This window comes from Petromyzon marinus, chromosome 28, assembly GCF_048934315.1.
Source record: "Petromyzon marinus isolate PM22_M1 ecotype Great Lakes invasive population chromosome 28, UKy_Petmar_22M1.pri1.0, whole genome shotgun sequence".
NCBI classification, from domain to species: Eukaryota; Metazoa; Chordata; class Hyperoartia; order Petromyzontiformes; family Petromyzontidae; genus Petromyzon; species Petromyzon marinus.
The window spans coordinates 8,309,090-8,320,334 of record NC_133694.1 but is presented as its reverse complement, the minus strand read 5'-3'; the positions used below and the strand labels follow the sequence as shown (position 1 = coordinate 8,320,334).

Genomic DNA, 11,245 nt, shown 5'->3' with positions numbered 1-11,245 from the left:
TCCCCACCCCCCCCCCCCCACCCACCCCCTATGCCGTGTCATGGTGAATGTTTGACCATACTTCACCAGGCTGGTCAGTACAGGTTGGTGGTGGCAGGTGGAACGCGGGGACCAGTTGAGATATCAGCCGCCGCTGGTGTTAGACGTGGCCGGGGAATCGAACTAGGGGGTTCGCGTTCATAGCGCAGTGTGCTAACCACTGCGCCACCGCTCCCCGCCCCGTGCTGTGTTATCGTGTACGAATATCAACAATGGGTGATGCTCATGGGAGCGAACCATGATTGTGGCCACACCGCCCACGTGCCCTGTGCCGACCTGGATACACGTACGTGCCCGTTAGGAGCACTGGCCTAGTCTATCAGGCTAAACAGGAGACATTCATCCTCATGTGTGCTTGAGCAAGAAGACTCAATGCAACTGTATCAAAGCCAAAGTTTTTTATTGAACAAGAAAGCATCCACCAATGCAGACGCACGCTTGCGTTCTGCTTTTCACCGCGTTAAAACACACCGTGGAGGTCGCGGTCTTAATGTCAGCACTTTCATTTCGGACATTGCTTATCCACTGCAACGATGATGAGACGATGCTCAGTTCATACGCACGTGACATGGTCATCAATTCGAGTTTTTTAAAGTGTACCTAAATGTGAGTGTATGTGTACAGCACCAGTTGACGTGACGCATGATCATGTTGCGAATATGCTAATGCCTGGAATGGGTTACACTATGAACATGGAATGGAGTCGTGTTGATCGGAAATTAGAGAAAGATTAAACTAAAAATAAAACAAATCACGACGTTTCGGGCGCAACACAAGCGTCCGAAACGTCGTGATTTCTTTTATTTTCTACCTGCGTGACTTTACCGAAAGAACCAAAGAGTATGGATTCCTGCAGTCACGAAAGCTTCAAATCAAGAAAGGTTAAACTGTTCATTGATATTCTTTGGGTCTTTCGGTAAAGTCACGTATTTTCTTTGAACCTATCTACGTGACTTTACCGAAAGACCCAAAGAATATGAATTCCTGCAGTCACGCATGCTTTAAGTCAAGATTGTTAATTGATACTTTTATGAAGAACACGTGGAGCAGCATGCAGATTTTATGTTGACAATCGTACTCTCAACATTTTTTCTTTGACTAGTGAAAAGCATTATGGGATAGGTTTAAATTAGACTTAGGAGGAAATAAACAACTTTTAACAGGAGGCAGATTCAAATGAAAAGTCTAAATCGTGCAAGCTGGCAGCTGCTGCCAATTTTAAACTCACGTGCTAACTTAATTCGGTTTTATGAAGCACGCGCGAGGAGGCTTTCTCAACACGCGGTGCTCACATGAACGCTACGATCTGCCTTGTGGGTGTTGAATTTCAAACGGTGGCAGGTACTGAAACATAAGTTGACTATTACATTTTGGTTTGTAAATAACGTTCAGCTGAATGAAGTTTAATTCACATCCGACTATAATAATGCAGGCCGGCTATGCCGACGAGTATTTTTTTTTTCCCCTGCAGTCATAATTCCCTGAATTCCAAAACTGGGCTCACACAACTGTGAAAAGTCATTCGTTCTTTGCCAGGCGATAACGGTTGAACGCAGGTGGCAAAACTTGCTCCAGAGGCAACGTTCAGACCCCCCCCCCCCCCCGCCAACTCTTCGATGCGTTTTCGGGTTGCACTTGCGCGCCGTTCGGCACGACGTCTGACGTTTAGCTCCAACACCGACAACAAAAAATCCAATCTTGAAGAAGAATGAGCTCGCAGCACGTACAAGCGGATCGTCAACGGGTGCCGAACTTCGCGCCGTACAACCCGCAACCACGTCGAGGAAGCACAGCCGCACAGCCGCACAGCCACACAGCCGCACATCCGCACAACCGCACAACCGCACAGCCGCACAACCGCACAACCGCACAGCCGCACAACCGCACAGCCGCACAACCGCACAGCCGCACAACCGCACAACCGCACAACCGCACAACCGCACAACCGCACAGCCGCACAACCGCACACAAAAATAAAACCCACGTCGCCGTTGACGAACGCTCGCTGCTCCACTGGCGTGTGTGGTTCCACATCGTTACCGCGCGACAAAAAATATTAATAATATTGTTCCTTAAGCAAACAGTAATACCATACGAAGAGCAATACATACCGTGTAGTAAAACGTTTCATTTCAGTTCACCTCGAGGCTAACGCTTGCAGTTGGCTTCGAGGCCGTCCATAAATGACGTCACGCGATTTTGGACGATTTTTGACCCCGCCCCCCCCCTCTCTCGTCACACGGCGTCACAAAAAGTCAGACCCCCCCTAATGACGTCACAAAGATCTGCCCCCCCCTCCCCCCAAAAACGATATTTCCATTTTGACAATAAAACATGCTTCAAATCGCTTTAAACTATTGTCATTGTAGTGCGTATTTAATGTGGCGCTGCACTCTGATGTTGTAGGAGAAAACATTTATTAAAGAGTCGATTTCATTAAGTAAAACGTGTAGTCTATATTTATTTAAAGTTGCGCATTTTGATGTGACGTCACATTTCTCAACCCCCCCCCCCGCCCCCCGCCTCGTCACACATCGTCACAAATGTCTGCCCCCCCCCCCTCCCCCCCCAGGTGCGTGACGTCATTTATGGACGGCCCCTTAAGTAAACTGCAAAACGGTACTAAGAGCAATACAAACCGTGTAGTAAAACGTCTCAATTGAGTCCACCTCGGCTTAAGGGCAAGCCGGGGTGGCTCCGTAGCATTCCTCGTTGGGCCAGGCCACGAAGTTGTTGTCGAACTGAGCCGAGCGGAAGCACTGGGCCGCCTGCAGGTCGCACCCGCAGACCAGCTTGGCGCAGTCGTCGTTCTGCTCACCTGTTTGGGGGCGAGAAAGCGAGTGGGTTGACATTCATCATCATCATCATCATCGCATGTCGGCTCCTCACCTTTCCCCACCAAGGCTTCATGCGAAGCGTATCGATGACACTCTGCTCGTGTCGGTTCGCAGATCGATTTGGGCTTGGCACTCGATCGATACACCTCGCCCCACCCCCCCCCCCTCCCCCCCCCCCCCCCGTGTGATTTATGGTATGTGTGCGCGGATGTACGTTGAACTTATTTCGCACCGCACGTAGCCGACCGTGCTAAATCGGAGGTGCACTGGAAGGAGGTGCATCTTGAACTTCTTTCGTGCCGTACGTAGCTGACCGTGCTAAATCGATGGTGCGGGGGAAGGACAATAAGCTAAACGCAAAAAGCAGGTTCTAAAGAAACAAGTTTCGATCTAGATTTTCAAAGAAATAAAATAAACCCAGGTGACCACCGGATTGCCGCTCGCTATCCTTCGGTGAAACGCACTTCACCCCGAACGCTGGAGGCGATGGTGGTGTGGGGGGTGCCTCTCGTTGCAGAGCTTTCGCCGTTCGGGGCGAGTGTCCGTCGCTGTACGAGGCACCGCGGGGGTGGCGGGTGGAGTGTGAACCCACACAACACTGCAACGCCACCAACTGCACGGCGGACCTCGGGAGATCCCGTGACTTCGTTTGAAAATGGGGTGTCGCGGGGCATGTGTGTGCAAGGCGTCACGGCCAGATTTCAACATTTACACCGTATTTACAGAATATTCACACACATTTCTACGCATTTTTCCCCTTGCTGGCAAAAACCGTATCCGTCTGTGAAACATAGCGCCCTTCACGATAGCGCTTACACTGCAAGAATGGCAAATACAAAATGTACTTATTATTGTTATTATATAAACTCACTGCACGTGGCCTGCATGCTGTTGCACTCGTAGTTGTAGTATTTCATGTACGGATTGCAGCCGGCTTTGATCGCCTTCCCATAACAGCAGTCGTGGGCATGACAGCACCTGGTAATAAAAATACACGATATTTTAAAGACATTCATTTAAATCTCCGATGGGTTTTTGGGGTTATACAGCACAACCGCCAAAACCTACGTGACAGTATACATTCGATCCCGACCCTGACCCTTGTTATATATTTGGAGTTTGCCTGTGTCTCTCTCCCAGTGGTCTCGTGGATTTTTCTCCGGGTCCTTCGGGTTTTCCCTCCACATTTAGAAACACGTTCAGATTACGTGGCTGCTATAAATGTCCACGTGACAAGCCACTCCGTTGGGTTATCGTGGCCAGGTTGCTTCTTAAAAAGAGCTATATAGCTCAGTGGGCCATACCTGGTAAAATAAAAAATAAAGTATTGTATGGCACCAACATGCCTTTGAAATAACTTGCAGGAAGGAAAGTATAGAGAGTAACACACACAACCTACCAGTCTGTCTTGTCTACCGGACGTCCGTGGCCTCCCATTCCACAATAGCAGCCATAGCCATTGTACTCCAGAGGGTATATGCCCACCACACACTCGATCAGACGCCCGAACTGCAGAATGTTCCGCCTCTCCTTCGCGGGCGACACCGCGTGTGACGAGTACCCGCCAGCTGAGAGGGGTGAGAGCGGATCACAACCGCGTGGTTAACTTCTGGGAGGCTCCTGGGTAGGCAGCCCCAGTCTCAATCCCGTAGCTGCTCCCTCGGAAAGGACACGAGCCCCGAAACGTGATGACGACGATGCCGTGGCGTCTAGCCACGCTTTGCTTTAAAAGGCACCCACTCACCCACCCACCACCCCCAGTGGCAGCTGTCCCTGTGCCTGCTATAGATTTCCACATGATCGGGGCCACTTTGTTGAGCTATCATTTGTGGCTATGGGCCTTACCTGGTAAAAACAAAACAAATATTTTTTTTATCGTTTCGTTTTAGACCCAGCAGCCGGTCTGCAAATAGACATGAGTGGACAAGGATGGGGCAATAATTTCAATGTATAATCCCACGACTTTGATTCAGACAATTTGGAGGCAACGTCAATTTTACGCGATCTAACCCAAAAACCTTTATTGTGGATGATATTGATCGTGAAAGCCTACGTGTTAAATTGGAGGCAACGGTTGGTAGATTAAGTATATTTGTGAAAGGCAATTTTAGGGCAATCGCCAGCAATTGACACTGGAAATGCGTTGACTGCGAACAGCTGCGACAACCTGGCAATGTTAAAGGATGACCGAGTTGAATGCAGCCAATGAAAACGGAGTTTGTTGAAAAGTGATGAACAATGACTGGTCCGACAGAGCGCACAACCTTGGGAAATCATGTGATGTTTGTGATTTTCTTTGGGAAGTTGTCATCCTCGTGGCCCCCCTAGAGGGAGCAGCATGCAGGTTTGTCTAAATTCAGGCAGCTATTTTGTTTGACACAATAGAACATGATGCAGCAGCAATTGCAGTTGACAATTGCCAGAAACAATGGCCATTAAATTACACTACTTTATCATGGCCTTAATGTTGTCCGTTCAAATTCTGGCCAGGGGTTGGCACACAGCCCATCGTCCCTCCAGTTTAAACAACTGATTTGGTGAAACTGGTGGTGGCAGTGGTCCACAAGCACAGATAACAAAAAAACACACACATTCGTCAATAGCACTGCCTTCAAAAGAAAAAGTATATAACAGGTGACGTTTCGTGAAATGGCCCTTAAAAGCACATGCCACACAGGTAGAGTCTGGCCTCTATATATACTAAAGAAGGGCAATTTTGCTGAAATATCGTCAATTACATACTTTTTAATTAAAGGCAGTGTTCTCGACAAGTGTGCTGCGTTTATTTTTCCATCATCCCTACAGATGTTGACGAAAAGTAACACTTTCTCTGATCCAGAGAAAGGCCCTAGCTTTGGAATGTGGTTTAGATTATTTGGCAACCATAAATTCCCACGTATAATAAGGCCACTTCGATCAGTTGTGGCCAGGTCACCTCTGAAGAAGAGCAAATAGCTCAGTGGGCTTTGCCTGGTAAATACAATAGTTTCGTTTTTGTTTTAGTTTCGGCTCAGGGCCACCAAAAGGGGACACACATAGTCTCGTTATTGTTTGGACAAGAAGATGCTTTGACGTCCTTTGATATCTGCTCTATTCTGGTGAGACTTTTCAAATCACCAAAAGGTGTTTTCAGACAGGTCATTTTCCATCGGTGTGTGGATAACAATCCACGTGGGCACGGTAGGCGGGCAACTCAGAGAGCGGCGTTATTGTGAGGATAATTACTTAATGGCTGTGTTTTTTTTTATTGAAACCATCTTAAACTTCAATGAAACCGTACAAATTGCCCATTGCCCTGGCAATCGCTGACATAAATGGCACGTGTAAACATGCTCCCTTCGAAAGCAATTTTGTTAATTGTATAGTTTGAACAGCCGATCTTGACCGCTTCTAATTCACGTAATAATGTATAATTATGCGCCCAATCGTTTCCGCACTTGCTCCATAAACGACGCAATATTCCACTTTTACCAATTCAAGTTAACGAGCCACTTCAAATATGATTGTACAGTACGTGGTTTAAAAAAAAAAAAACTGAAATCCGCAATTGGCAGCGAACAATTGACAGCAAACCGTGGGCCACAACGTTGGAATTGCTGAAATGACAAAACCCCTCATTGTATCATCGTCGTTACCAACCACGGTCAATCCGCAGCTTCATGTAGGGCTCCTTGAGCAACTGCCATCTCTCACATTTCTACCACGGGAAAGTCGTAGAGCACCGGCCGATCAGCATTACGAATACAGTCACAAAAAGTGCGATGTACGACTGTTTACATTTCAGCATTGGAAATGTTGATAGGTGTAAACGTTGATGGATCTTAAACCTGATGTGTGTGTGTCTGGAGAAGCTCAAAGCTGCAATGAAATGGCAGTGTTTGTAATGCGGTTGTGATAGAATCGAGAAATGTCAGAGATACGGATGGCAATGTTTTAAAATTAGCTAATAAACATGCATGCCTCTAAAATATCAAAGTATTGTATGAAAACATATGGAAATAAATTAACAAGCGTTAAGAGACAAGGGGAAATATACAATATAACTAATAATAAGTAACCACACTAACATAGGTAATATCAACAACTTGATTTTCTACACTCGAGATACCCATTGATGTAATGCATGATACAAAATAAAATACTGGAGTAAAATATATCAGTGACACCGGTCAGCCTAAACCATCATCCCTTTGGGGTGATTGGAATCAGTAGTAACATTCTCTGGAACGTTAGCTGTCGATTCCATATACTGGCCCCTGCCATATGAATGTGGAATTTCCGTCGATGTCTTCGTGGCTGCCAATAGAGAAAGAGGCCAATAATTTTAAAGTGGTATCATGTGTAATATTAATATTGTGTCCATAAGCCAATACGTATACGGTACTGAATGTTCTAACAGTTATCATATTCTTGGTTCTTTCGGTAAAGTCACGTAGAAGGGAAACAATAAAATAATAATAGAATATAACAACAAAATTCAAGAATTACTCAACGATGGCAGCTATATAAAAATAAAAAGAGATCCCACCAACAGCCTCGTCATACAAACCAACAAAATCATTTCTGATTCAACCGCATTAATTGATCAAACCAAACAGTTCTCGTTGAAACCTTCTGCTGCCAGGCCACCAAGATTATACGGCTTACAAAAATACATAAAGAAGATACACCCCTTCGTCCCATCGTCTCTACTATCAACTCCCCCACCTACAAACTGGCTCGTTTTCTGTCTGAAATCCTGCGGCCATTCACTGGAAAAACCACTTCTGCGGTACAAAATTCTACTCACCTGGTATCGACAATCACGGGTATTTCCCTGTCCCCAGACGACCTGCTTGTCAGTTTTGATGTAGTTTCCTTATTCACCAAAGTTCCTGTACCTGACACCATCGCAATCATTGAAGACTTGGTTCATCAAGGACTAAACACTGAGGTACCCCCCTGGTGAGACACTGCTTAACCAATACATACTTCACTTGGAATGGTTCTAAAAACAAACTGAGGGCACCCCAATGGGCTCCCCCCTATCTCCGGTTGTAGCCAACATTTTCATGATAAATTTGAGACTGACGCCATCCAGACTGCCACTCTGCGCCCAACCTTATGGAAGAGGTACGTGGATGACACTTTTGTCATCTGACCACATCAATTCCATACACCCAGCCATCAGATTTACCATGGAAGTCGAAAAAGATGGCAAGCTGCCTTTTTTGGATGTCCTAATAAAAAAAGAGACCTGATGGTTCAATGAGCCACTCTGTCTACAGGAAAGCTACCCATACGGATGCTTACCTGAACCCGGATCCCACCACCATCCATCCCAGAAAAATTCCCTCATCAAGACTCTGCACCATAGAGCCCAATGCATATCCGACCAGGAACACATAGCCAGTGAACTCAAGCACGTACACCAAGCTCTTAAGGCTAATGGTTACTCTGACTACACAATCCGCAAAGCTATCACTTCAACCATGAAGAAGGACCCTCTTCAGGAGCCATTCAAAACCATCACTTTACCCTACATTGCAGGGATCACAAAAAATATCTCCAAAATATTGAATAAACACAAGATCCAGGTCCGTTTCAACACATTACATAAAATCCGTGATCTGGTTCCGTCTGTAAAATATATGATTCCGGACATACAGTACCCTGGTGTCTACAAACTAAGTTGCCTCTGTGGTAGTAGTTACATTGGAGAAACCAAACGACATGTCTCGGACCGCATCCGTGAACACAAAGCAGACCTAAAACACGGTAGGACCAACACCTCGGCCGTGGCAGATCACTGTTATAATTCAGTAGGCTCACATGACATTGACTTCTCCAAGACAGAGGTTATCTGAAAACCATCTGGCTATCATGAGAGATTCGTTCATGAGGCTATCCATATATACTGTACAAATACAGAGACAATTTCAACCGAGAAGATGGATTCTGGCTTAGCAATCATTGGAAGGATTTGATAAACCATTTCGGGTCTTAATTGATTGATCACGCTTAAGGTGGCTTTCAGACCGCATCCATTATTTTTCGTCTCCCCCCTCCTCTTTTCCGAACATAGATGGACTCGTCCATCTGAACAAACTGCCAAATCGCTCTCCGTGGTGCTAACGTTAAAAATAACCGCCACTTTTTTAAATTTTCTTGTTGTGGTTTTCACACCTGATGATGATTGCTTGTGTTGCAGTCGAAACGTCGTGAGAATTTTATTGCTTTATATTTTTATTATTTTATTGTTTCCCTTCTACGTGACTTTACCGAAAGAACCAAGAATATGAATCCCTGCAGTCACGAAAGCTTTAAATCAACAGTTATCATATTAACATTATCTATATTGCAATAAACAAACATGAAATGAGTATAATTGTATTATATCACCATGTAATTAATCACATGGTAAAATATTCCTTAACATGCGCATCGACAAGGACACATCGACAATAACCATATATATTTTTAATATATACACAGCTGCAGTGTTATTCAAAATTAATACATTCATCAAAATTAAATATCCCCACACAGCAACAATAACACTGATACTGTATATAAAAACATAACCAATACAGGCCTCGCCATCACTATCACAAGAGACATCGTTGCCACCGCCAATCCCTATGAAACCCAACAGCACCACGGCGAACATCATCGCATCGGCCCATCGGAGACGGCGTACTCTACCTTGGGTGAATATGAAGGCAAGCAGTAGCGCATTGAGCCACACGGACATGCTTGCTGATTCCTGGGGAGATCTATTGGCGCGGACAGCCCCGATTAAACCAGATAACCCTGATGGAGAGATGCCGCTGCCGCCGCTGCTGCTACTGTTTGTTATAAGCTCTCCCGCTAGCTTTGCTCAGTTGCCCAATCTGCAATTGCAACAGCTCCCGTGTCTATTATCACAAATTGCCGCGCTAGCGTGTGGCACGCGTGTCCGCGTGATGTTATGCTTGCTGGCAGTATCAACCCTGCCTGGCCTGCTGCCCTACACACGTTTTTTTTGTTTTGCAGTTTGTGCTAAAAAAAAAATACAGAATCGTGGCCGGGTACACGAACAAAGGTTTGCGAACGGTCGCTTCAAACGTGTTTGTGTTTGTTGCCCGTTCCGTGGCTTCGGTGTCGGCAGCAATGCAGAGGTTTGCCCCCTGGAGGAAAGAGTCATCATCGCAGCCCTTCGCTTCGCTCGTTGGTCATTGAAGTCGGCGGTGTTCGATCTTTAAATGCCACGCGTTGCAGTGAATAGACTCTGCTCAGGGTTTTACTCCGTGCGATATATCCGGGGTAGAGTTCCGGAAAATAACACCTTTCTGCCCTCCCACCTCCTTCAGGGAGGGCAGGGATCATTGATAAATAATTACCTATCCTTTGAGTCTTTCGGTAAAGTCACGTAGATAGAAAAAAAATATAAGAAAAATATCACGACGTTTTGATCGCAACACAAGCGGTCTTCATTTTTATTATTATTAATGGAGTGTGTTATTAACTTTATTTTTGTGTCCTGGTCACAAAAGCAAAAGTTTGTGGGAATTAATAGCCATGTTCTGTACTTTTGAAGCATAAGCAATTAGAAAATAACACTTACTACCCAGGAATTAGTTTTCTGTTACACAGTGAATTATCGCCGCTCTAAGTCTATGAGCAGAAACCCAAATGCATTGTATTGCATCTACTGAACTGTAGATGGCGACTTATGAATGCTAAATTGAGACTTTTCTGGAAGGCATGATTTTATTAGTCGTGTAGTGGTGATGGATTTAAGTGGCGTGAACTATAAACAATATACCTCTTTGTACATCCGTGTAAATTTAAACGTGAGCTCGGACCAGAGTGTTACTTGTGTTGAATCAATGCAGCTAATATTATCCACTGATGACTGTGAAAAATATACATTGTTTTCCTTAGTTTTATGTGGAGAGACAGACTATGAAGGAGACGTAGTTGCCTCTTTCATATGCCTGTTTGTGTGGCTGAGATAACTAACATTGATGGAATTACATATTCGCCCCAACCATTCATTTGTATTTGAATTGCATTCATTCAGCGTGTGTAATCGCCAAGCCATGCGATAACATCCTGGGTTAAATTAAAATAATAATGTATTTTATTGAGTGCAAGCTCCCATTGATCGATCTTCAACTAATACACAAGAATCACATCAGGCCACTCACAATACGGTACTGTGCGGTACATTACAACTCCCCAGATTAAATTACCTTCTGTTATCCAGATAATGGTTCAGGCATTAAGTGTTGACATTTAACATCCGTAATTGTTTCATCTGTAATTTTTGAATTAACGATGTTTCCAACAACTGTAATAACCGAGCACTGTGATGAATGGGAATGCACCTGCCAGCATTGTATACT

General features: G+C 45.1%; 1 protein-coding gene across 1 annotated transcript; it reads right to left on the bottom strand.

Moving 5' to 3' along the window:
* Positions 1-422: 422 nt before the first annotated feature.
* LOC116946991 (neutral phospholipase A2 3-like) lies at positions 423-10,451 on the bottom strand. Its single transcript, XM_032962316.2, has 4 exons — positions 9,561-10,451; positions 4,276-4,444; positions 3,748-3,854; positions 423-2,857 (listed from the first exon to the last, which is right to left on the bottom strand). The coding sequence occupies exons 1-4, from the start codon at positions 9,607-9,609 to the stop codon at positions 2,715-2,717; spliced, it is 468 nt and encodes a 155-aa protein (XP_032818207.1). The 5' UTR covers positions 9,610-10,451; the 3' UTR covers positions 423-2,714.
* Between the last annotated feature and the right edge of the window lie 794 nt (positions 10,452-11,245).

Bases quoted from the DNA above. Each gene is read 5' to 3' on its own strand.
- LOC116946991 (XM_032962316.2), bottom strand. From the start codon at position 9,609: ATGTCCGTGTGGCTCAATGCGCTACTGCTTGCCTTCATATTCACCCAA. The intron at 4,445-9,560 runs GTAGAGTACGCC...CACCCCTCTCAG, and splicing joins TGCCTTCATATTCACCCAAG to CTGGCGGGTACTCGTCACAC. The intron at 3,855-4,275 runs GTAGGTTGTGTG...TTTTATTACCAG, and splicing joins CCGGTAGACAAGACAGACTG to GTGCTGTCATGCCCACGACT.